General features: G+C 41.7%; 1 protein-coding gene across 3 annotated transcripts in view; it reads left to right on the plus strand.

Annotated features, from left to right (window-relative positions):
• The first annotated feature begins 4,318 nt into the window (after positions 1 to 4,318).
• LOC112102769 (BEN domain-containing protein 2) overlaps positions 4,319 to 26,953 on the plus strand; it is a 32,959-nt gene continuing 10,324 nt past the window's right edge. Inside the window, exons 1-6 of one of the 3 annotated variants that reach the window (XM_026649147.1) lie at positions 4,319 to 4,723; positions 11,633 to 11,794; positions 18,299 to 18,453; positions 21,179 to 21,250; positions 21,432 to 21,506; positions 23,592 to 23,696. In XM_026649147.1, the coding sequence (XP_026504932.1) occupies positions 4,498 to 4,723; positions 11,633 to 11,794; positions 18,299 to 18,453; positions 21,179 to 21,250; positions 21,432 to 21,506; positions 23,592 to 23,696 (795 nt within the window). In that variant the 5' untranslated portion in view covers positions 4,319 to 4,497. Of the gene's footprint in view, positions 4,724 to 11,632; positions 11,795 to 14,328; positions 14,505 to 18,298; positions 18,454 to 21,178; positions 21,251 to 21,431; positions 21,507 to 23,591; positions 23,697 to 26,953 lie in introns of those variants that run through there. The other 2 variants (XM_026649150.1, XM_026649157.1) reach the window with 2 other exon arrangements.

A 26,953-nucleotide genomic window follows, 5' to 3' on the forward strand; every position in this document is an offset into this window, starting at 1 on the left:
AAAACAAAACAAAAACAGAGGGTCCAGGAATTTCTCCTATGGAACATTTTGAAATACTCAATGAAGTTTCCTGATTTTTAAATGTTAAGACATAGAGTGACAGCTGTTGAGGAGACAGATCTTTTATAGGAGAAGAACTAAATAAGTGATGACCAACTAAGACACCACTGGTTCTTTTACTAGTGCTGCTATTCCATTTTCTAATGGCAAGGATGTAAACCCAGAAACTATCCCCACCAGCTCTTACTGCTGCTCCCATTTTAGACTCCACTGACTTCCAGAGCAGGAATAAATAAGTTCTGGGATGATAACTCAAGTTTAGGAAAGGGAAAAGAAAGGTGGGGGAAGGGTTTTCTCCTTTTGTAACAGAGAAGAGCTGTGTTAACATCACACCCTGAATGACTGGTAAGTTATTCAGACTGTTTTGTGCATCCGGTACGAAAAATTTCTCTGGTTTGAAGGTGCTAAATTAAAGTACTAAAATACACTTTTTTAACATTTGTAATTTAAAAGAACTACTTTTGCACAAACAAAGAAGCCTTGCTTTCTATTAATGTTCTTGCAATACTTTTATTTTATTCTGAACAGGGGAACATTAGCCTGCTTACCTATATTATCAGCCTATAGAATAAGCAGCAAGCGTGGGAGTTATGGAAATCAAAACTGAAGTTTTATTGAGAAAGAGAATTATGCAGATAGTGTGTGGTAGAAATTGTGGTTTGGCCAGCTTATTAACTTGTCAAATTGAATATATTTCAATTGGCTCAACTTTTAAATTCTATTACAAACTTCTGATGCTGAAAAACAGACAAACCAGTTGCACTGAAAAAAAGAAATGCCCATAATCACAGAGAGCATTTGAGGAATTGTAGGGGTAATGCTATGAACAGCAATAAATACTTGAGTAGCTTAGTTTATTAGGGTATAAAAGAAAGTTGGTACAGCACTATTAGAGTTATTTGTCACTATTTGAAGCGTTTATATTTAATATTGAGTGGCATTGTTTCTTTATAGTTTCCTTATTTTTGTTTAAATAACTTCAAAGACATAATCTGGCTAGATCATCAGTATATGAGCTTCTTAGATGGTCTCTTGATTAAGAGATACAAAAAATTATTGGCCCTATGACCATTTGGTAATCTTGGACCCTCAAATGGGAACCCAATTTTATCCCTTTCCTTTATCTGTCCCTCTTCCCTCTCTTTAAATTTAAAAAAAAAAAAAAAAAAAAAAGTTGAGATAACTTTAGTGTGCTCTGACCTGAGCCAAAACCCACCAAAGTCAATGAAAAATGGATTAGGCCCTATATCAGGTGTCAGCAACCTTTCAGAAGTGGTGGGCCGAGTCTTCATTTATTCACTCTAATTTAAGGTTTCGCGTGCCAGTAATACATTTTAATGTTTTTAGAAGGTCTCTTTCTACAAGTCTATAATATATCACTAAACTATTGTTGTATGTAAAGTAAATAAGGTTTTTAAAATGTTTAAGAAGCTTCATTTAAAATTAAATTAAAATGCAGAGCCCCCTGGACTGGGGGCCAGGACAGAGAGAAGGCTGCTTTTATACTCTTCAAGTTGCTCAGGAGCAGGCTACTGCAATGTTGTGTCTCTCTGATCCTGTTACACCTGGATATCATCTTCCTGGCGCATGCTAAATCTTTAGGTGAGAAAGTAATCCACTTACAAATGATCTGTGATAAGCTTAAGAATGTCTCTCTGAAAATGAACCAAAAATATGAACTGATTAAAAAAAACAGGTAATCCACACTGTTTTTTTGAGAAGTGAGGGAGACATTTCCCTAAACAAAACAAAAACAATGACCAAAAAGCCACACATCACACCTCAAGAGTTGCAAGAGATTTTCAAAGGTTCTCATTATGGCAATTTCACTATTTACCAACATAACAAAATAATTGAGTAAGTGAGAAAAGACCTTATCCATAATTGTACAATTAAGCATTTCAAGAGTCACGTAAAGCTCTTACAACTAGTTCTTGCCTGTCTCAAAATTCCTTTCCTATTCATAAGTGTAAGAATGTAATGTGTGGCCCAGAAATGATTACTTGGAGGTGATGGCATATTACAGTGTAAGTCTAAATTCGACAGACAGAAATTATGCCACCAAAAAGGAAGTGGTGAGTTACTAAAATCTACTTAATCTAGTGACCCTTTTCCATCTTTATATTAGAAAATCTGGGGTTATAAAAGATCATACTTTATAAATGGTTCTTAAACTCAAGAATCCTGATGGATAGTTTGCTAAGTTGGTGAAAAAATTATAAAAATATCTCAGTGTTACACAAAGATGTGGGCAACAACATGGTAATGCTTTGTTCTGTTGACCATGGTGGGAAAGAGAGGAGAGAGTGAAAAGACTGGGACTGTTTAGTTTAATGATATAAATAAGAGGGATGTGATAGTTACATAAAAGAATGACTAACACAGAGAAGACAATCAGGCACACCTATTTACTTTCATAACACAGAACAAAGGCACATTCAATGAAACTGAAAGGCAATACATTTCAAACTAAGTAGGGTCTGGGACACAAACCCTCATTCTTCAGGGCATAAAATGAGGTATTGGGAGAAATTTTTCCCTATGTACAAGTCTATATGTGGTTTCTTCTTCTGAACTATCTGGTACTGACCACTGTCATAGACAGAATACTAGACTATTATTACTTATATTACAGTAGTGTTTATGACTGAGGCTGCCTCACACTAAATTTGCCTGTTTTCATGGTTTAAAGTTTGACATGTCACTCATACTCCCTTTGTGTCTCCTCTATTTTTAACTTCAGCATGTTCCCATTCCCTCCTTTCTCCTCTTCACCTTTATCTTGCCAGTCTCACCTCACTCATTTCTACTTTCCTTGGGTCTCTCTTCCATTCCTTCACACTGGTCCCATCTCTTTGCCACACCCCTCTTGTCAGGGAGGTTCGGAGGGAAGAGCTTGCTCACACATGAAATGCAGAGACTGGAAGCAAGGCTGAGGGCCGAACAGGGTGAGTTTGTAGGTGTCAGTCTCCTAAGGGTTATATGCAATGGTGTTGTAACCCTTTTGGTCACAGGATATTAGAGACAAGGTAGGTGAGGGACAATATCTTTTATTGGACCAACTTCTGTTGGTGAGTGAGACAAGGTTTTGAGCGACACAGAGCTCTTCTTCAGGCCTGGGAAATGCACTGTCACAGATCTCTCTGCTCGCCTCTCTCACCAACAGAAGTTGGTCCAAGAAGAGATATTTTCCCTAGCCCATCTAGTCTCTCCAACACCCTAAGGGTGGCAGCTTTGTGCCTATCCCTCCTGCCTTCTCCCCTGGCCAAAATTGGGCACCAGACACTCCCATGGGAACTATGAGCACACTAGGATTGCCAGGCGTCCGATTTTCGACCAGAATACCTGGTTAAAAAGGGACCCTGGCGGCTCCTTAAAGGTCTGGTTGGCAGGGCCAGCTGGCTCCCTACTGGCTCTGTGCAGCTCCCCAGAAGCGGTGACAAGTCCCTCAACTCCTAGGCATGGCCGGGGGGACTACGTGCACTGACCCCACAGCTCCCATTGGCCAGGAACCACAGCCAATGGAAGCGGTGCCTGCAGATGGAGGCAGCAGGCCAAGCCCCCTGGCCACCCCTCCACCTAGGCACTTGTTGCCACTTCCGGGGAGCCGCCCAAGGCCCACACCCCCTCCCACACCGTGGCCTCAGCCCTGAGCCCCCTCCTGCACCCAAACTTCCTCCCAGAGCCCGCATCCCCTTCTGCACCCCAAACTCATCATCCCCAGTCCCATCCCAGAGCCTGCCCCCCTCACCCCACCCCTGCTTGGAACCCTCTCCCTCTGCACTCCAAACCCCTCATCCCCAGCCCCATCTTAGAGCCATTACCCCCCACCCAGAGCCCCCTCCCGCAGCCTGAACTCCTCATTTCTGGCCACACACCAGAGCCTACACTCCTAGCCTAGAACCTGTACCCTCTCCTGCACCACAACCCCCTTCTCCACACCAGTGAAAATGAGCAAGTGCGTGAGGGTGTGGGAGAGCAACAGTGTAGGGGGGGGGGGGGGGAGAGAGAGCAGGGGCGGGGCCTCAGAGACTTGGAAAGAAGGAGGTTGAGAGCCTTGCTGTAGAATCCAGGAATCTTGTCTCAGTGTTTGGGTGCCACTTGCCATGGAGAAGACAAACTCCTTGGTATCATACACAAATAGATTAGCGAGTTCAATGGCCCAAAGCAGTTGTTCTCAACCTTCGCCAGGTATCCCTAAACTTGCGGGGGGGCACCTGCACCCCCCGCATTTCTCTCGCCCGACGCCCAGCCAGGGATAAGGGCAGAGACGCTGCACCCTGGGGCAGACTGTGACTGACCAGACACCCCCCACACCCCCCGTGTGAGGGGCATGGGGAACGTCAGGGCCGCTCCCCACAAGCCTGCTACCCGCGGGTGGGGCTAATCAGGGCGGGAGATGCTGCCTCTCCCCAACTGCGAGGCTCCGGGGAGCGCATGGTTCCAGGGGCCGCTCCCGGGCGGGACGCCGTTTGTCGGACGCGCCCCCGTCCCCACTGCGCAGCCGCGCGGATTCAAAACAGTTTGTTGCTCACGTCGGCGAAGCCGCTTCCGTTTCCAACGCCACATTCCGGCCACACCTGCCTGCGCGGAGCCCGGCTCGCCACCCGCCCGTCCGCCGGGACACTCCCCGCAGCGCCCGCCGGCGCCATGTCCGCGGAGGGTAAGTGCCTAGCTGCCCCCCCGCCGCCCGCGTGCGGAGTTGCCCGCGTGCAGAAAACGTTCCCCTATCGTTCGCAACGGCCGGACCCAAACGTTCTTTGCGGGGCCGGCCAAGCCACGCCCACAATCCCCCACCCTATTGGCCGGTTCCGACCAACCTTGCTGTTGCTATTGGTCCTCCCGTCTGCTCGTCGCCAGTCGCGTCATTGGCCGAGCGGCGGAGGGGGCTTTGAGGGAGGGGGCGCTTGGTGGTGGGCGGTGGCCTCCTGCCTTGAGGGGGTAGGAGGGGGCGTCCTCGAGCTTTGTCTGTGGCGGCTCCGAGCCGCGCGTGGGGGGGAACAGGACGGGAGGTGCCGCCCCCCGCGAGTGTGCGATTTGGGGGAGGGGAGTTAAACGGGACCCGAATGCCGCCCCTCCCCCCTCCGCAGCAGGGAGTAATCGGGCCAGGAGGTAATAGACATAGAATCATAGAGTGTCAGGGGCGGAAGGGCGCTCAGGGGGTCTAGTCCCACCCCCTGCTCAAAGCAGGGCCAATCCCCAGACCGATTTTTACCCCAGTTCCCTAAATGGCCCCCTCAAGGATGCGTCTGAGGAAGTGGGCATTCACCCACGACAGTTTATGCTCCAATACGTCTGTTAGTCTATAAGGTGCCGGAGGACTCTTTGGCACTTTTTACAGATCCAGGCTAACACGGCTACCCCTCTGACCCTCAAGGATTGAACTCACAACCCTGGGTTTAGCAGGCCAATGGAGGTGCAGCTCACCTTCTCTTCTCCCCTCTCCCCCTCTAGTGTGTGGGCTGTAGAGGGGGGTTGTTGTCCCCTCCAGTTGGGGGGGGGGGGGAATCGGACAGGAAATGCTGCCCTCTCCACCCATAGGCTGCCTTAATGCTGGTATTGCTTCGCTTTTGAGGAGTAACTCGATTTGCCACCTTAACTTTCTTCCAGCGTAAATTTTTTTTTAACGCAATCCCAAGTGGTTGCAGATCTGACTCTACCCCATTATCCCTGCCTGCCCCTTCTGCCCCACCTGAATGTCCCCCTCTTTCCCTTGCCCCTTCGCACCTTCTGTGTTCTAGTCAGGTGACTTCTTCCTTCTGGGTGGCAACATGGGGAGCACTGAGAGCACAGGTGGGACAGTCAGTCACCCTGTTCTCTGTTTTTGTGCCCAGTGACCCCTGGTAACTAGGAGGAACAGTCGCAGAAAAAGTGAAGTCCTGTTCAGTCCCAAGCTGGAATACGGCCAGTACCCATGGGATCTTTGGAGAATTTAGTAGCTAAACTCTCAAGTCTGTACTGAGCATGTGCACACTATGATTTTTCAAGGGCATGTAACTTGGCCAAATTTGTGCAGATTTTCTCAGGGGGCAGTAAAAAGGCAAATTCCTGTTGTAAGAGCAGCCCCCTTCCAAATTTCAAGACCCTTTTTCAAAGCATGTTGGGGCTACACCTTCTTAAACAGTTGCAAGAAAGTTTTCACAAGTGCGAAACATATTTTTTTTCCCCATAAACTCGTTTTAAGAAATGGCTGAGCTGTTTTTACTGAAATGTTCTCAAAAAATTAAGCAAGAGGCAGACACTCACCACGGAAAATTTCCATGCAAATATTTGAAGTTAGCAAAATGATAAGCGACTAAAAACAGGGTCTTATAATGGGACGTGATAGGAAATGGAAAGTTTCAGTTTGTAGAGTCTTTCTATAGCAATTCTCACAGGGGGTCTCTAGGCAGCTCTGGAGCAGGCTGTGTTGGGAGTCCCTCATATTGTTCTCTTTTATTGTGGCAAAACTCTTTGTAAGTAATCTTCAAACCCCTTATTTTTGTGTGTATTTTGCAGTGTATTTCTTGCAACAGTTCTACTGTGTTCCTCTTTTTTTCATCCATCTCACTTTTCTCCACTCTGTTTAAACTATTTCCCTATCTCTGCTTTTCATTGCTACAGTTTGGTTGGGGGGGTGGTAATTTTTACAAACAAACAAAAAAATTGTTGAGCTGTGGGAGACCCAAAGCTAAATGACAAACTTTCAGACAAGACTATTGGAGCCTTCAAGTAACTATTTTAAAAAAAATGTTGCTCTATAGGTTATTGCTCTATAGGTACACCATGCTGGTAAAAAGAGAATCAGAAAATAGATCCTGAGCCTGTAAGCAATGCAGACATCATTCTGCAATCATGACTAAGAAAGATAGAGTGCCTTCTGCAAAAGTAGCCCTAAAGGCAGTGAAGAATGACTCCCTGTCATATGACTGTAATCATGTGACTAGGACCAGGAAATAGATATCTTGCCAGCACTCTTGTATGTCAGAATCTTAGTATACTGTGCATCTCTTGGTGTAATAAATAGCTTGATTGGTATTGTTTGCTTCCAGAGAGTGCCATATCCATCTGTCCTCAGCCAAAAGGACAAGAGTCTGATACAAAACCTATGAGTATAGGGAGAAGTTGAAAGAAATCAAGGAAGAGCTCCACATTAAAAATTGTTTCCTAATGAAGGATTCATGCAAGTCTGTGTATGTGAGGGAGAGAAACCCACCTGTATCAAATAATGGTTTTGCTTTTATGAATGAAGCTACAATTCTGTTTCTCATGAAAATATGCATTCCTGATAATTTCAGAGCAAACCATATGTCAAACAGGTTCCAACACATTTATATACTGATTTTTCAGAACACAGGCGTTCTGTATTCCAAAAAATAACTATATACATATGCTGTGCACTTCGTAATTCACACTGGCATGTCATCAGAAGGTGAAAGTGAGAGGAAAAATGTTATTTAACCAGTGCCAACTGACGGTGCAAGCAGAGCAAAGTGCTTTGGGAAGCACTCCTAGCAGGTGAAAATGAACTAGGAAAGCGACATAATAGTCAGCAAGCCATCTGCTCAGTTGAAACCAGGCTCTGTAAGAGTTTGTGTTCAAATGTCACTACTGACAATAGTAATTTTTGACAGCAGTAATTTTGATCTTGCTAGATATAGGCTATAGCTTAAGATATTAAAATTTTTGATGCATCTTACTGATGCAGTCAGATGTTGAACAGTTTTATCTCTATATAAGTCATCATGAAGCAGCCGCCCTGCATTTTTAAATGCTTTTAACTTTCATGCAGAGATTCTGATGGTTCTGTACAAAGGCAAACTAGAGTTCTTCATAAATAGTGTACTGAAAAGTGCTGAAATAACTACCAATAATTATCATAAAATGTTGTTAAATTAAACAAACAAAACTGACAAAAACTTGGGACAGAATGTCCTAATCAGTGTGTAGCTCTGCTCTGTCTATAATAATCTTCCTGTGCTCTGAACGTACAAAGTATGAGGTGCACTTGTATATCCCACAGGGTCATACAGCATATAGTGTCCTGCTGCTTTACTGAAAATAACTGACCATCTTCTAAACAGCATAACCCAGGGTATGTATTGATTCTGAGCAAGAAAAGAGTTAAATGACTGAAGCTTTCTTTGGACATACATTTACTCTTTATTACATTTCCAGGCAGAACTTTGTTAGCCTATTGGTGCATTGGAATGACTAGTTAAATGATTTAAAGAAGTAGCACTAAATATATTTACTTTACTACTGTAATACTTAATTTATGATGCAGCAAAGCACCAGTATGTTTTTTTTTTCATTTTACGGTGAAAGTAGTTTTTCCCTTGTAAAGGTGCAACTCAAAACCTGAAGAATATTTGACACTATTTTTCTTAATTATGATTTTTTTGTTTCCTTGAGAGAGTTACTGGAAACTTACAAATATCTCTGTAAAAAAAATTTTTTTTGATCACTTGATGCTTATCTGTTCTGTTCATTCCCTCTGAAGCACATGGCATTTGGCCACTGGGCTAGATGGACCATTGCTCTGACCCAGTATGATCGTACTTATGTTGATTGTGGAGTTGGATAACTTAGTCAGTTAATGCTCTAGCTATTGCTCCCAGGAACTTGGATTAAAATCTTGGTTTGTATCACAAATTAAAAAGATTTTGGTGGCTTAATTCTAGTTTCTGTGTGGGGCATGTTACATGGCATTTTTAAGAGCACCAAAAAGAGCACAAACATTTATAAAGAGAAGGTTTTTTTTATAGATACTGCTGTGAGTAAATATATATCTGAAATGTTCTTTTGTACTAAGATTTTGAAGGCGTGGATATTTTAACCTGAATAGGCAAAACATTTTTCTTTTAGACTATATGACCGTGGTACTTAAAAGTGGAAGTGATCTATTAAATTATGAGGTTCATTTCTTCTGCTGATGTAGGAAAGTGTGCCCCGATAGAGGGCATATCCAGTATTTAACTAATACTACGCTTTACTTTTTAAAAACTCTGTAGTATTAGATGACATTGGCATTTAATCAAGTCTATATCAATATATGCATTTTATACCAGAATCCTAAATTAAAAAGTGGTCCTGATTTTCTGGATCCTCAACTTCTCCATCCTTCCTCTCCCCCCCCCCCCCCCCCAACAACTGCCTGTAGTACGTTACCCAATTGCTAGGTCTCTTCCATTGCTCATGAACTCCATGGGCCACCAGTCTTACCATTAGATCTTTGCTATCAGCAGTCAGGATTTCTCAACGAGCATTTCATTACTGGTAAGCATTCATGGTTTAAATAACAGATCAGGAGTGTTAATGACACTTTGAGTTTGTTTTTTATTAAGCATCTCAAAGAATGCCAAAAACAGCAGAAATAGTAATTCCCTCTAAAATTGCAAAGGGGTTTGTTTCTTTATCAAGTCTTCCCTTTGAACTAAAACTGCTGTGGTCAGCTAAATGGACACTTAGTAAAAATAGTGAGATTATAGTGGCAGACTATACTGAATATTCAAAATACACTTCCTTTTTCTAGAAATACATGTCATTGTTTTAGGTTCCTCATAACTGAGTGGTTCAGATATCTCATTGAGTGCTGCATTTTACTGCCACTTTCCAGCAAAAAGTCCAAATTGTTGACAGAATTTGAGAGATAGGAAGGGCTGATCTGCAGATGTCTGCAAACTTCCACAGTTGTTTTTTTTAAATAAGTCAGTTTATTGGGAAAGATGTATGTCTATATTATTTCATATGAAACTATTTTTAACACAAAATTCAATAAATAAAATATTTCTTAAAACAGCTGTGAAAGTTTCCAGCCTCTCTTATGCATCTGTGTGCTGAGGAATAATTATTTTGTTGGCATCAACAGACAAGCAAGTTAGCAGCAACTTGTTTGTTTTGTAATTATACAAGTTTTAAAATAAACTGTAGTTTATGGCTATATCCGTTAGATCAGACTTACCTGTCTAAGCTGCAGACAATTTATTATTTTATATATTGGGGGTGGCCAAACTTACTGGCCTGCTGGGCCGCATATGACAATATTCAGAACTTTGAGAGCCGGAGTACACTTGCCAGGAGTTGGGGCTTCAGCGCCTTGGGAGGCACCTGCCGGGGCTCGGGGATTCAGCCCTACTCCTGCTGAAGCCCCAAGCCCCAGCAGGTGGACCCTGTGGGTTTGAAGCCCTGAGATCCCCCTCCCCTCTGGGCAGAAGCCCCTATCTCACCACCCCACTGCAAGGCAGAGGTCCTAACCCTCCCCCCCCCCCCCAAGTCTGGTAGGTGGAGAATGGGTGTGTGTGGAGGGGGCTTTGAGAGCTACACTTTAACTGTAAAAGAGCCACATGTGGCTTGGAACCACAGTTTGGCCACCCGTTTGTTTGTTTATATATATATTAATAATAGCACACACCTATTCTATATATACAATGCCCCAATTCAGCCAGCCTCTTAAGCAAGTGCCTAATTTAAGCATAGCTGTAATCCCATTGATTCTTGCGGTATTACTCATGTGCTTAAGTACCTCTCTGAAAGGACCTTTAACATGCTGAGTCAATGTGTCATAATGTGATAGTGCCCAAACGCTGCTAGAATAGGATCTGGTCTTGCCTGAGTGAATAGGCTCAAACTATGTTATTGAAGAGCTTTTTAAAGACCTGATGGGAAAAGGCTCTATATCCCATTTTTGGTCTGATCAGAAAACTGAGTGTGGGAGAGTAATTGGATAGGAGCAAAGAGGAAAGGCAGTAGATTCATTCCCAGAGCACAGTCCATGTTATGTACTGAATCAGGTAGGGGTCCTGTGGAAAAACAGCATGCGGCTAAAGATAGTATCATAATACATATGCACCAGGAGGCTAAGTTATAGTTGCACAAGCAGCCTGAATTCTGACTCTTCCTAACTTTTCAGTGCTTGATCTTATAGTCTTATTGTTCCTTTAACATAGCATGTAATTTTTTAAAAAGTGTTTTCTCAAAATAAAGGAAATGCCAGACTTAGCTGCAGTGCAAACATTCTGAACCCAGAGCATTTACTGTGGTTGTGTCAACATTTGGCATGTTACAGTTAGACTGTAAGCATTTCGGGACAGGACCTTTGTCTTTCTGTATGTTTGCAGTGACTCTCATATTGGGACCTCATTCCTGTTAGGGCTCAAATGCTACCATAATATAACAACTACGCATGGAATTGTGAACTGATTTACTTTGATAGTATTAAGCCTAGCTCTTTGTAATTATATTTTCTCAATGGTTCTCCAATTTCAGTGCCATTAAGTATAAACATAAAGGGTGCTCACGGGGCCTAACAGTTCCTAGTCTGTAGAAACAGTTAGGCCGATGCTAAGTGCTTTTTAAAATCTCACCCAAAGTGCTTTGTAACCTTCTCCCTTGTTAATATCACTTAGAATCACAATGCATGTCTTGGAAGATGACTTAAATCTTAAACACTCAAATTTCAGTTTAATTACAGCTAAGCTATTGTACAGTTCAAATAAGTGGGTAATACTAGGTTTGGTAAATTTGCTACTGCCATTAGAATGGTATACAGAATGGTGTCCAGACTTCTCTTTCTTTCTGTACATGCTTTTAGATTATGTTTCTGTGAGAGTTGAGGATGATGTTGAAGCTGTGATAATTGAAAATTCTGAAATAGAAGATGCAGAAAATGGACTGTCCACACAAGGCTGCGTGTCAGTGGAACAAAATGCTCAAGTAAACAGTGATGATCACTACATGACTCAACTTGCTTATGGTAAATACACTTAATTTCTTCTGAGAGTTAATGCCTATGGCCCATCCTTCTGGCAGAGTGCTCAGTGATTGTATCTTTAACACTATATTCCCCATTACTTTTTCTGTTGTGTGTGTGACTCTAAAACCTTAAAAAAGCTACTTATTAAATAGCTTTGATAGTATAGTTTAAAACAAATAACTTTAGAATCTGTTTCCCCTTAAGGATCTTCCCTGTTAGTGGTGATCTCAATAATAAGGTTTAAGAATTGTTTTTCTCACATATACATAGGAATTCATTATTTCAAATACACCTCTACCCCGATATAACGCTGTCCTCGGGAGCCAAAAAATCTTACCGCGTTAAAGGTGAAACCGCGTTATATCGAACTTGCTTTGGCCTCGAGCATTTCCATTATTAATAGTCAGCAAATCATTTTTGTTAGAGCTAACACGGTGTATGCAATATGCTGTGCCTCCCCAAACAGCCTGGCCCCGCCCCCATCCGATCCCCACCTACTTCCCGTCCCCTGACTGACCCCTCAGAACCACCGACCCATTCAACCTCCCCGTTCCTTGTCCCCTGACTGCTCCCTCCAGAGACCCCCCGCCCCTAACCACCCCTCCCAAGACCCCACCCCCTATCTAAGCCCCTGCTCCTTGTCCCCTGACCGCCCCCCTCTAGAGACCCTCCCCGTCCCTAATCACCCCCAGGACTCCCATGTCGTATCCAACGCCCCCGTTCCCCGTCCCCTGACTGCCCCACCCCCAGAACCTGCGAACCATCCAACCCCCCCCCCCCCCCCCCTGACCCCCCCCCGAGAGCCTCTGCCCCTTATCCAACCCCCCAGACCGGTACCCTTAACATGCCATTCAGAGCAGCGTGTTGGAGCCTGACGCGCTGATCCACCAGAGCGTGCAGCCCTGCCCCCCAGAGTGCTGTTTTACCACATTATATCCAAATTCGTGTTATATCGGGTTGCATTATATCGGGGTAGAGGTGTGGAATCCGTTGTAAGAAGATTAGTGTGTAATTTGGAGGGGAAAAAACAAGACCAGAGAAACCTGGCTGCCCAGTAGGTGTGGCATTTAGCTAAATTAATTGGAATACAATGAAAATTCTTGTATGCACTATTCTAGTAAAGTGGTCATTTAAGTTGGGGTGTTGCCAACTGTAGGCACCCTTTAATGTTCTGAACTCTAGCTGGGGGAGAATTGGGTTGTAGTCTTGAGAAACTTTGCTTGCTTACTATTGGATACAAGATGCCATGAAGGTAGTATGTGTGTTTAGGCAGTTAAATTTGTTGAGTGTGTTCAGCAAAACATTTTTAAAAAAGCAAAATTACCAACTATGCATGGGAAATGGACGAAACAAGCATCGTATAAAAGGGTCCTAAACACAAGCAACTATTTACAGTGATTATTGTCAGGATAGCTCTTCAGTGGATCCAAGCCAGCTCCCATGTTTCATAACACTGACACTGTTGTTTTCTATTGTTTTCTGCTTGACAGTAAAGTTTTCTTGGTTTTTGTAGATTTCCACTTGAAAACACATTGATATCCCCTCTCTCTTCTTTTCCTCATCTCTCCCCAGCTATAGTGAGGGGTATTTTGTTTTGTTTTGTTTTCTAATACAGCAGAACAAACATGCCAGGTCATCTGTTTGTGAACCAGTAGTCACAGATGGATGTCAGCCCAAGTCTGGGAGGATAATTTAACTATTATTTCAGAATCAGCAGAGGAAACATGATGATCATTTTGTGAGGCCTCTCCCACCCCCACCCCCCAAAATGGTGGGTGGGTGTTGTTATTTTTAAAGCAAGTAAGGAACTTTTAAAGAATGCTGTCATAGTAAGAGTTGGCAGCTATTACATTTGAGGGTGTCCAGCACTTACTATTAAAAGCCCCTGTTTTCAGCTGATAACTGTCATGTTGTCTTGAGCGGCTCACAACTGAGAGCGCCAGCCTCAGGGCAGACTGTCGAAAAGAAGGGCAGAATCCCCAAACTGGTTGTATTTTCTATAATTATATTTCACCAACCCAGTAACAAGTATGAACTCCTAAAGTACTGTAACAGTCTTAACATCGAGTCACAGACAGTCCCCTTGGGCATTCCAGTATATCTTGCCATCCAGGCAAGCTGGACTATGTGATAGATGGTCACTTTACACCAAAAATCACAGCAATATTCAGGTTACTCCAGTCTGAAAGGACCAGTCACTTACCTCAGGTCAGTTGTATTCAGGTTTCAAACCAAAGACAATGCCTGTAGCCAATCCTGTAATAAACTAACCAAAGATTTATTAATTAAGCAAAGAAATAGTTATTTACAAGGTTAAAACAGGAAGCATACACACAAATGAGTTACAGTCTTAGATTTAAATAGGTAATATAAGCTTCTATAATAAGCAGCTCTATACATCCTTTAGGACTCACCCAAGCTGAGCAACATGGGGATCTCTTCCTTATGTTTAGGAATCTTTGCCTCTTAGAGTCCAGACCGCAAAAAGAGACCCAGTTTCTCCTTGTCAGGCATTTTTATCCCCTTCACTCCAGAATCCAAGCTGATGGGATGAGTTCATGCACACGCCTTCCCTTCCTGGAGGGAGTGAGGAATGCAATCAAGAAGGTCTCTGTCCTTTGATGCTACACAATATCTCATTTGCCTTCATTGGGCCATCTTGTGTGCAGGACGAGCACTTTACCTTCATTAATGCTGCTTTTCCTGTTTGGTGAGTTACACAATTACAGAGGTTTACAACGCAATTAAAGAGGTTTACAATTCAATATAGCTTTATACCATGAGATACAGATAGTATAATTAGGATTAATACATGTAGCATCCTACAAGCATTCCATAAAGTCTAAACACATTCTTATAACCCCAATGTCTATTTCTAACTATGCTAACCCGCAGGTAAGTCGGACTGGTTAAAAGCTATGCATTTGTCAGTGTTCCCTGAGGCCCTGGGTCTTTGGCATGAGCTGGCACCTGGTCTGTCAGCATCAAAATAACTTTTCCAGACTTAACCATTTGGACTGAAATTGTCCATGTTTGTTCTCTGCATTAAGCTGATATATTTTTAATAAAGTTTCAGCAAAAGTGGTTCAGCCATTTTCAAGAATTAACTTATTTTCTGGGAGTTCTGTCCTTGGTTCCCTTCTCTTCTCGTACTATGCCTTATCTCTGAGTAATCTCATCTGCAAATTCAACTACCATCTTCACCCTGACAACTCACAGATCTACCTCTCCACTCCAGACCTGTCTTCTGTCCAAACTAAAGTGTCCGTCTGTCTGTCTCTGAACCTCCTTGAGGATATCTAGCTATCAGCTCAAGTTCAACATGGCTAAACCAGAGTTCTTAATCTCCCCACCACCACCACCTCCTTTCTTGATCATTGTGGACAACACCACCATCCTGCCTGTCATTCAGGCCCGTAACCTAGCTGTTATCTTCAGCTTGGACCTTTCTGTAAGTCCTCGCATTAGGCTATGTCTAGATATTGTTGTTTTTTTCTGCATAACATCTTTAAAATATGACCTTTGCTATCCCTTCACACTGCTAAAACGCTCATCATCTCACTTGTCAATTACTGCAATGTCCTTCTCTCTGGCTTTGACAAATGCAGTTTTACCCCTCTGGTATCCATTCAGACTGCTGCTACAAAGAGAATTCTCCTAGTCCATCACTTTGACCATATCACTCCTATCTTCGTATCACTCCACTGGCTCCCCTTTCTTTATTGCATCAAGCATAAACTGTTGCTTGTAAATCAATAGACGCTAGGGACCGCAATGGGAGATCAGGGCTGCCCCATTGTGCTAGGCCCTGTTTGCACTTACAAAGCCCTTCATGTTCTATCCTGTCTCTACCTATCATCTCTCATTCACTATCAAGATGTTGACTTCTGCCTCAGATTGGCCAATGCTGCTAGTGTCTATTGTCCACTTGTTAAATTTTCAAACAAGTATCTTTCTTCTTTCTTCCATGCTGCTCCATGCTTGGGAGCAGCTCCCCATAAACATCTGCAAAGCCACTTCATTGTTCTCTGTCAAATCCCTTCTTAAAACTCTTTTTTTGCCATGATTCCTGCAAAAAGATTGGCAATGCTGGTGTGCTGAGACCACTGCCTATCATGCTAACCAATATTGTCTCTTTGTTTCCTTGTACTCCCCCATCAGTTTGTCTGTATCTATCTATCTATCTGTCACCTCTTGTCTTATAATTAGATTGTAAGACCTTTGTGGCAGAGACTGTCTTTGTTTACAGCACCTCCTATCACAATGGGGTCCTGGTCCAGACTGGCTCCTCGGTGCTACAGTAATACAAATAATAAAATTAGACAGAAATAAGTAATTCTGTTAATTTTTTTGCCTCCAGCTGTTTCTTTTAAGAGCTTTTTCTTTAAAGAGTTCTTCTACTTTCAGGGTTTGAGGCAGGAACTGGAAATTTGGCAGGAGAATAGGCTTGGAGGCTGAGATGTGCCTTTCGCTTTCCCTATGAAAATCCATGAAGATTTGCCAGAGTTCCAAGCCATTGGAAATTGCCATTTGCAGATGCTCAGTAGAATTTGCTAAAGGGTTGCTGCAAAGTTTCCAAAAATTCCATCTGTATGGACAGTCTTAATCTGGCATGTCATACCGTTTCAGTGCTTGACTTTGCAACCTTAGCATAGAATTTGTATGTAATTGTAGTGTCATTGTTTTTGATGATGTAGTTGGAGACATGACAGAACTTCCATCATACAGGAATTTCTTATGATTTGTGGGACCTCAGGTTGCTAGAAGGGAAGAAGTAAGGTCAGAATGAAGAGGTGAGAGACATTCCCACTGCCTGAGAGGTGAAATTGGTTAGGCCTATGATTTGCTGAGTCGTGCAGAGCAGGAGGGGGTGGTGTGTGTGTGTGAGAGAGAGAGAGAGAGAGAGAGAGAAGCAGTATTTTGCATTGCTTGTGTTGCAAGCCACCCATACTAGTTTAAATTGTGTTTCTGGACTTTATGGGCTAGATCCCCAAGTGCCCTCAAGCAGCACTTGGTGCATCAGGTGACTTTACACTCTTTTCTCCATTTCACCCCGAGTCTTGTTGCAAGTTGAAAGAGCCTCGTGTATATTAATAATTATTTGTTTGTAAATCAATAGACGCTAGGGATCGCAATGGGAGATCAGGGCCGCCCCATTGCGCTAGGCCCTGTACAAATGCATAACAAAAAGAGAGTCCTTTTCCCAAACAGCTTACAACCTATGTACTGGTTCTCCACTTGTAAGATAACTCCCTTCTCTTCATGTGCCAATATATTTATGCCTGTCCTGTATCTGTAATTTTCACTCCATGCATCTGAAGAATTGGGTTTTTTTACCCACGAAAGCTTATGCCCAAATAAATCTGTTAGTCTTTAAGGTGCCACTGGACTCCTTGTTTTTCTTGTGGATACAGACTAACACGGTTACCCCTCTGATAAGTATAAGATGAGAGCCAGTAGGTGAAATACAAAAAAACCCAACAAGGTAGCACAAGATAACAAGGGGATGATTATGCTCTATCTTGCCCTGGCAGATAGCAGCTCTCAAGGAGCAATGCTGCCAGCCAGGATCACATCACCTGCCAGCCCCTCCTTCCTGTCCCTATTTTTAATTCCCTTTGTGCCAGTTCAAAGGAGACTTGAGATGGGCTGAAGATCTGGCCCTCTTACTTAGTTGTAAAGTTTAGGATCAAATTTGACATATGATTCTCGTTCAAGAAGCAGTAACTTTTTTTTTTTTTTCTGTCAATCGCAGGCAAACTTAATTTAGTTATGTAAAAGTGTTAAAATGGTAGTTGGCCAATGTCAAGTATTTGTTTGCAGATGTACAGTTTTGCTATTAAATGTTTATCAAACAACATCAGTTAGTTTGCTCTAGATCGTCAACTTTTTGGGGCAGGGATTAGGACCAGGTCTTTTTCTTTGCACGGCTCTTCACAGAGAGAAACACACTCAAAAACTGAAGGTGATAAAAGGAGTGAATACTTAGGGAAGGGAGAGATGAGAGTAAAGCAAATACAGAGAATGGTGAGTTCTGTATCGCATTGTGAACAATGTGTTTAAATTCTAATTCATAGATTTTTGTTGTGTGGGAGTTTTTAAATGAAGAATGAGATAAGGCAAGAAGAGGCATGGGTAACTCAGGAGTGAAAGTCAACAATGGAAAGTATGGCAAATGAAATGCATTTTGAGGAGGAATTGGAAGGAATAAAGTTTAATAAAATCTAATTAGAGGATAAAATGAGCAAGTAATTTAGTGCTTGATAGTTAGATAGTAATTAATCTTAAATGGCCAGGATGCTGAAGTTTTTTAAAAATAAGCTATTATTCTTGCTTTTCATGACAGATGTCTAATTCCTAGATTCCAAGGCCAAAAGGGACCATTGTGATCATCTAGTCTGACCTCCTGTATAATACAGCCCATAGAATTTCCCTGAAACAATTCCTGTCAATTCAGTGGGAGGAGTTTTCTAACGTGGTTTCTTTTAACTTTGGCTTTTATAGGAGGGGAAGGTTTGTCAGTACTGAGTGAGCCAGTGGTGTCACAGATGAGCCATTCTACAAGTGTGCAGAGAGATGGTCAGAACCCAGAAGAAATGGAGTATGTTTTTTTGCATAAAAGACGACGACTTACCCCCTCTCTGGTGAGAAATAGCATGGTATGTGTATCTAAACAAACACTTGCTCTGCTTTTTCAGGCAAATTGCACTGATATTAGCAATTCCAGTTCTTATGTGAGAGAATTGTCTTATATACTTCCCCCTTTTGTGGATTATTATTATTTGTATTACATTAGTGTCAAGAGGCTTTTATAAGGGTTGGAGCCCCATTTTGCTAGGCATTGTACATGCGCAGAGGAAGAGACAGCTCCTTTCCTGAAAAGCTGACAATCTAAGGGTTGGTCCTGCATGCAAACCTTTGACATGCAAGCTCATATTCTTCTAAAAAGAAGGATGCATTAGGGACACTTCCTTCCTTTCCGACAGGTTTCTAGATGGAGTGATACCAATCATCCTTCCTTACCTGTTGACCGATGGGCAAATCATTGGGCAAACTATGTCCAAAAATAGATCACGCAGCTCTCACATTGATGCATGTCTATGGGCAGAACTTGGTTCATAGCATGGAGCTATGCTTTAATGGCCAGCTGAAGAACATAAAAGAGAAAAAGTTTACATTTTAAATATCAACAAAGTGGTCTCGTCAGTACTAAAACAGGGCGCCAGATTATATTTGAACTCTGACAGTATTACACATTATATCATTTTTCATTTGAGTAGTCTGGCAGAAATTTGGTGTAATTAAAAAAAATCAAATGCAAAATAGTTTATGCTGGGCAAGAAGGGCTTCTCACAGCTTACAAGTAAAATGAGCATCTTTATTTTAAATTTTTTAAGTCTCTTTCTCCACAGGGTGGCACTGTTGATTCTACAGGAAATTTTCATATAACAAGGGACACTATAGGCATGTGTACATTGCAGTTAAAAACTGGCAGCTGGCCTGTGCCAGCTGACTTGGGCTCAAAGGGCTCAGGCTGCAGGGCTGTTTAATTGCAGGGTAGATATTGGGGCTTAGGCTACAGCCTAAGCTCTGGGACCCTTCCACCTCACAGGGTCCTAGAGCCCAAGTCAGTTGGTATGGGCCAGCCACAGGTTTTTAATAACAGTGTACACATATCCTCTTTCTCCTAGCCTCTGAAGAGGCACTTCCATGGGCTCTTTAAATGTTACCTGCATGTTTTGTTGTGTCTGCTGTTTTACTTAAAATGGTCTTTCTTCAAGAAGAGACCAGGCCCTAGCTGTTTTGTTCTTCACATTAATGAAAGAAGAGCTTGTGTTAAACAAAAGATCTTTATTTTTAATTTTTTACATCCACCTTAGCATCACATAACCTAGAGCCTGCTCCTAGCTATAGTAAGTAGCATTCTGTTATGAAAACATTCATGGAGCCCTATATTCCTATGGGAAAGGCCACCATTTAACTCTCCAGCCACATCCTTACATAGCAATAGTAACGGCTCCAAGAGCCATGCCAAAGAGCATTAGTGCTTCAGGAGTACAAGGACACCCAGTGTCAGATCAGGTTTACCCCAACATATAAGGGCTTGTCTGCAAGCAAAGATGCACTGATTTAAACAAACGTGTGACTTTTAAATTGACTCATTTAAACCATCACAAAAGGCTTTGCAGACATTCTTAAATTAATATTAAACCTGACAGATGTTTGTACAGTGTCTAGCACAATGGGGCCCTGGCTTCTAGGGTTTACCAAAATACAAATAATACACTAAATTGATTAGAACAATTTAAATTGATATAAGAACAGTTTTAAGATATACCAAAATAAGAACATCTAACATGATTTTGCACTGGTTCTAACTAAATCTATATAAAAACTGATATAAGTTAAACCAGTTTACTTATTGGCAAGGCCTTGGTTGTAAAAAAAAAATAAGTTTTTGCGAAACAGTCAGTGGAAAGATTTCAATTTTTTAAAATTGCAGTGAATTTTTTTTAATAACCATTCACTGCAGCCTAAACACTTTTCCACGTGTTTTAGTACATAAGTAATTGAAAGTGATATTGACTAATAACTGACTACAAACAAAAGTGAAATTGAGTAGCTTTGACCTAGCTGAGAGACATGCAGCAAGTAAACCTTACAAGATGTGAAAAATAATGTAGATTTTGTTTCTTTACTTTTTAATAAACTCAAGTGTCAATAAAATGTACATGGATATGTATGTATATTTTATTTTAAACTATTTGTAATCCTTATAAAGGAAAACTGACTTGAAAACTTATATGTCACAGTTATGGTGTGCCTAATACTAGAACAAATATATATTAATCTGCTGTGTTTGAAAACATCCTCCTCATTAGTTGCTACCCCTAATATATTAAGCCAATGCCTTGGGTTCTGAAAAAATATATAAGTCCGCTAGACCAGTGGTTCTCAAGCAGGGGTCCGGGAGCCCCTGGGGGGCCACGAGCAGGTTTCTGGGGGTCTTCCAAGCAGGGCCAGCATTAGACTTGCTGGCGCCCAGGGCAGAAAGCTGAAGCCTCACTGTATGGTGCTGAAGCCTGGGGCTCTGAGCCCCGCCCCCTGACCTGGGGCTGAAGCTGAATCCTGAGCAACTTAGCTTTACAGGGCCCCTTGTGGCATGGTGCACCGGGCTATTGCCCTTCTTCCTACCCCCTAACACTGGCCCAGACTTTTATATGCAGAAAAGCATATAGCTGTGGCACAGCTGAGCTGTGGAGTTTTTATAGCATATTGGGGGGCCTCAGAAAGAAAAAGATTGAGAACCCCAATCTAGACTGTTTTATGCCTTGTATTCTGTGATTATTCCTAATTTTACATGTTTCTTAATATTTTTTCTAGATAAGATCCAGGGAAACAGAATATGAAGATGGTGGAAGTGTCATTTATGAATATGAACCAGATTATGAATGTGTAAGTCACTTTTTTTTATTGGTAATGACTGTTGCTTTGGGGGTTCATTACAAAAACAGTTTTTGTTTTTTTTAACATGATATGAGATCCTAAAGCTGGGTGTTTCTCTGTATATGTTTCTGGCTGCAAAGCATGATGATTTTAAGTTTCAGCTTAGCTTCTTTATTTTGGAATGAAACAGGGAAGTGTTGTGTCTGAAGCGTCCTACACAGGAGATCAGCAGAAAACCCTTATGGAAGTCCTCAACTATTGTCAGGTACCACATTTTTCTCTTTGAAATAGTTTATAACCCTCTGCAAAAAACAAGGCAAAATTATGTCACGCTTTTATCCCTGGTATATATGCCACTGTAACATCAATTTGCAACTCTATTGCACCCAGTTGTTCATTTCTATAAACGTCACTTGACTTAACTGCAAATGCAGTTTGCTTATTTTTGATTGACGTTTTTATATGCAGCCACTGAGCCTTTTACAATGTAATCAGCGTGAGTGTGTCTCCAAAGGTCAGTATTAATACAGCATATGTAATACAGAGTCCATTGATTTACTTCAAGGAATTGCAAGGAAATGGGAAACGTTTGGCATATAGATTTTGAAGGCATCTGAGGTTTGTTTTTAGAATATTACCTTATTCAGAGTCTTGTTATTCAGGCTGAATTAGGAGAATTTATTGCTTATGTTATCTGGAGTAGTAACTGGCAAGCTGAATAACTGCATCAGTGAAGATAAAACTAAATGAATATCTTACTCATACAGGTGAGCAGTTATAGTAGGGCTACTTCTGAAAGTAATGGGTTGGCCCTCTGTCCCTTAGGGAGCATCTCCTTCTGGAGTGACTTACGGCTAAATGTTAATTAATGTCATGTATGCCTTACTGCTTGCACCAGGGCTGTGTGATGAGGTCATTGTACTTTGCTTTTAATACACAACAATTTAAGCTTTTATTTCACCTTATTATGCTGAGGCATTTCATGGTGCTTTGGAATCTATCTATATGCAGGTCAGTTGTTACTAAAGCGAAACCATCAACTTGAAATCTAGTTAATTTTATTTTTAAAATTTGAAAGTAATTTCAGATTTTTCACCTGCCCTGTCAGTTTTTTTGGTTTTATAGCCACATTTTCTATTCTTTTTAAAAATGTCTTTCTCTCCAGAGTTGTTGTTGTGACAGAACCACACAAGAAGCAGCAGAAACTGACTGTGCTTTGGCAACAGTGATACTCACCATACACTCTGAAAACACAACTTGTTTCTCATTTAGTTCAGTAACCTTATGTGTTACTTGTAATAATAGTAGACAAAATTGTTCAGATGTGTGATTTCCTAAGTTGTATATATGGACAGCTGTTAGCCTTTGAACTCCAGTTTGATTTACATGGCTCTTATGTCTATGAAATGTTGGGGTCTTTACAGTAACGTTACTTTAAAACCTTCATATCTGATTCTCGAAGTAAGGCAAAGTCAATTTTTAAATCTCTGGGGGACTCAAATTGCTGAGCTTGAAAAAAAGACTGAAAATCAGCCAAAATGTTCTGGGTATTTTCAACCAAATAAGTGTTTTTCAAATTCTGTTTGTGTTTTTTTCCCTTGAGTGTAATCAATGGGTGTGCAATTGACTTCAGCATTATAATCATTTTGAGGCTTGGAGCTGAAACTGTTGCTCTCTAGATCACATACACTTGTCATTTTACTTTGGAATACATATTCCTCCAAGGTATATTTCCCATTAGTGATATAGAAATCAATACCTTGTGAGCTATTTATCAGTATCTTAGCCAAGTATTTGAAAAATATATAATTCTATTTTTAAAGGTCTCTAACTACCCGTAAAGTAGTGTTAAGCCTCTGATTTAAAAGTAGTATGACACTTCAGATAACACATAATAATTCTTCTTGTGCCACTAGTCTACTTCCAAGTTTGCTTGATATCTCTTTAATGTGAAATAAAATGCACCATTATATTAGATAAAAATCAATTGTATATTAGATGCAGTAGGAAGAACAACCTTTCAATTCCAGTCATGTGCAGGAGGATGTTAAAACAGCAAGAGTAAGTCTTTCCCTGAAATTAGATCTTCGAAAAGAAGCATGCTTTTTCAAGCTTGAAATTTACCATGCGGTTATCTTTCCTTGTGGTGCATAAGTAAATCAGCGTATAATTCACTTTACAAAGTGTATTTATTATCCACTGAACTGCTGCAAAGTTTAGACAGAAATTAAGGAAGGAACTTCAACCTTAATGAGACTTCCTTGCTTTTGTCAAATTTAAATGTAGTGCTTTTTATTTACTGTTCCTGTAAAAGTAGAAAAATTCCATTAACTTTCACATTTATTGCCAGGCCATGTATGATGCCATTCAGAAGTTGGATAAGAAATTTGATCTGCTTCATCGAAAGGTTTCAGAAATGCAACACACCCGGATGAAGCCATTGCTCCTCAAACCTGTGAGTATTAAAGATCTTAAATGTTCAGAGTCCCTTTACAAGCATGAGTAGAAATTAGAGGGTTAAACTCTCTCCCCACCTTCCACTGTGGTCAAAAGTGGATTTAGCATCCATTAAAGGCAGGTTATTATATACTTGGCATTCGTGAGCTCAGTCCTCTATCAGTGTAGTAGTGGGCAGAGTCAATTTGGTAGGCTAGGGGTTCTCAGGACACATTTTTTGGTGGCCTCAGAATGCGGCCACCAACTCTGGCTGGTGGCTGCTCTCTCACTTTTTCCTAAAATACTTAATTAGCTTTAGGAAAACCAAATAAATATGCACATATACACGTCCAAATCATTGTAATTTATTTATTGCTAGCTAGTAAGTCTGTTGTGAAAAGTGATATTAACAAACATACAAGTATCACGGTGGCCACATTTGAGAAACACTGGGCTAGGTGCTCTACACATCCATTTACAGTAAGGTGGGGAGGAGAAACAGACTCAGGAGTTATACCATCAGCTGATGTAAATTGGTGTAGCTCCTCTGACTTCAAAGGAGCTCTGCCAATTTACTTGTGATGAGTCTCTGGCCTGTTAGTCTGCTGGTTTTTGCTGACAGAGGAGGAAAGTTTCTGCATAACTCACAGGTTGGCTGGTATGATTTTTAAAGGAATTAACTACATTTAACTGCTTTCCTATAACTGAACCATTGTCAAGTTATTGCACATTCAATGTACTGTTAAAACAGACAGAATATCAAGACTTGTAATTTATTAGCAAACTGCATTTAAAGGAAAAGCATCAGAGATGGTTCTTGAGAATGCTGAGAGATCTGTACAGCCATCAACAGTACTGAACAGTTTCTCTGATGTAACGCTGTTCAGCAACAGTGATGTCACGAGACCAGAACAGAATGAAAGACCATTAGTCTGTCTGTCTACCCATCACCAGAGCCACCAGGCCACAGAGAGAGAGAGGAGTTCTGAATGCATTGCAGTTGATGAAACAGTACATTGTGGTTGTAATTTGTGTGCTGACAACTCTTTGGATTTGAATGTCCAATCATCCAAAACCCTCAGAGCAGAGAGCAGTCTTGCCCACCACTGTGGGGCACTGGAACCCAGTGGCCTCTCTCTCGCACTCCCTCTCTTTCCCCCCTCAGCCCGCATGGTCACAGGGAACAGCAACTGCTTTAACGCTCTCCTGAGGCTAAAAATGACCTGAAAGAGATTTTTCAAAACATTTTTTCACTCTTTTTTGCTTCTTTTTGACGTATAAAGAAAACACTTCTAAGGCTATCCTTGTTTTCTTTTGTTTTTTATAATGCCTGCTGGTGTTTTACCTTAAGTTTAAAATATCAGGAATGTCAAAGATTCATTTTTTTTTTTTAAGCTAAAAGGGACCATTTTGATCATGGACCATGACCTCCTGCATAACAAGCCATAGAAGAAATCTGGTAACTCCTGCATCTTGCCCAACAACATGTGGTTGAACTAGTGCGTATGTTTTAGATTGACATCCAGGCCCAAATGGATGCTAGACACTGTGGCACCTAACTTTAGGCACCTAGGAAATCAATGGAACAACAATGGGATCCACAAAGCCTGGGGAAAGATAGGTGTCCTAGCATGCGAACCACAAAGCCAGCATGTAACCAATGGGAGAAGCCAATGACCAGGGTGTGTGCTAAACCCTACCACTCTTACAGAGATAGGTGCTTCCCTGGAGCCTGGATTTAGGCGCTTATCTCTCTTAATAATCCACAGCTGGGTCCCCTTTTCCTGGAGTTGATTAACAAAGAATTAAAGGAGGGTAATATAATTAATGCCAATCAATATAGATTTATGGAAAATAGATCCTGTCAAACTAACCTGATATGTTTTTGATGAGATTACAGGTTTGATTGATAAAGGTAACTGTGTTGACATAATAGACTTAGACTTCTGTAGGGTGTTTGACTTGGTGCCACACAACATTTTAATTAAAAAAATCAGAAAGACTGCAGTTAATGCCAAAGGTTAAGGGGTGACTTGATTACAGACTATACGTACCTACATAGGGAATAAATATTTAATCATGGTCTCTTCAGTGTAGCAGAGAAAAGTACAACAAAGTCTAATGGCTGGAAGTTGAAGCTAGACACATTCAGACTGGAAATGAGCTGCACATTTTAACAGTGAGGGAAATTAACCATTGGAACAATCTACCAAGGGTTGTGATGGATTCTCCATGTTGGACAATTTTTAAACCAAGATAGGATGTTTTTCTAAAAGATATGCTTTGGAATTCTTTTGGGGAAGTTCTATGTCTGTGTTCTATAGGAGGTCAGACTGGATGAGCACAGTGGTCCCTTTTGGCCTTGGAATCTATGAAACCATTTCTTGAAGGAATGAGTTAGGGGCCTGCCTTACTCTGTACAAATGGAGGGAGATGGCAGGAGGTGGTAGTGCCACCCACCTTATACTTTTTAGACCGGTGGTTATAGAACTCATGTGGGAGACAGTCTTTCAATTCCCCCATCTGCCTGAGGGAGAGGATTTGAACAGGGATCTCCCACACCTCTTAGAAGAGTGTTCTAATTCTGAGCTATAGGATATTCTGATGTGGGGTTCCCTCAATCTGTCCTGTTGTAGCCGTTGCACCTTGGATAAGTACAGAGTCATTGGACCACAGAGTGAAGTCCAGGGGTTTAGCACACCCACCTGGGAGGTGGGAGACTGAGGGTGCAGTCCCCCTGTTCCAATAGCTATTTCATTGTTTATACACAGTAGAACAGCATCAATAGGAGAGACTGAAAAAAGCCCAAATCGGAATATCTCAGTGGTTAGATCACTCTCCTGAGAGCTGGATACTCCTGTTCAAATTCCTTCTCTCTGGGAAGGGGAACGCTCACCACCAGTGCTGCCTAGTGGCCGTGCAGGGGTGTGGCAAGTTGGATGCCCAAGAGGAAGACCCCTTTCTTACTACAGCTCCACCCTGCAGCAGTCTGTCCTTTTAGTGACTCAGCTCTCCAGCCAGGTCACACTTTCAGTCCACCCCTTTTGGGTTATGTATCAGGAGTCTAATAATGGGGAAGTCTTCAGAATTCAGTGAGGGATTCAGGACTTCCCCTGGAGTCTTGTGGTCTGGATCTTTGTACCTTCACGGTCTTCCCCCAATTAGGTTCTCTGCCAAAGGACAGACTTTCATAGTTGTCCCACTTTAGGGGTTGGTAGGAGAAGCCTGGGTCTACCCTCTCCACTGGGCTCCGATCCAGGGCCCAATGATAGCCAG

This window comes from Terrapene carolina, unplaced genomic scaffold (assembly GCF_002925995.2).
Source record: "Terrapene carolina triunguis isolate 2854851 unplaced genomic scaffold, T_m_triunguis-2.0 Scaffold23, whole genome shotgun sequence".
NCBI lineage: Eukaryota > Metazoa > Chordata > Testudines > Emydidae > Terrapene > Terrapene triunguis.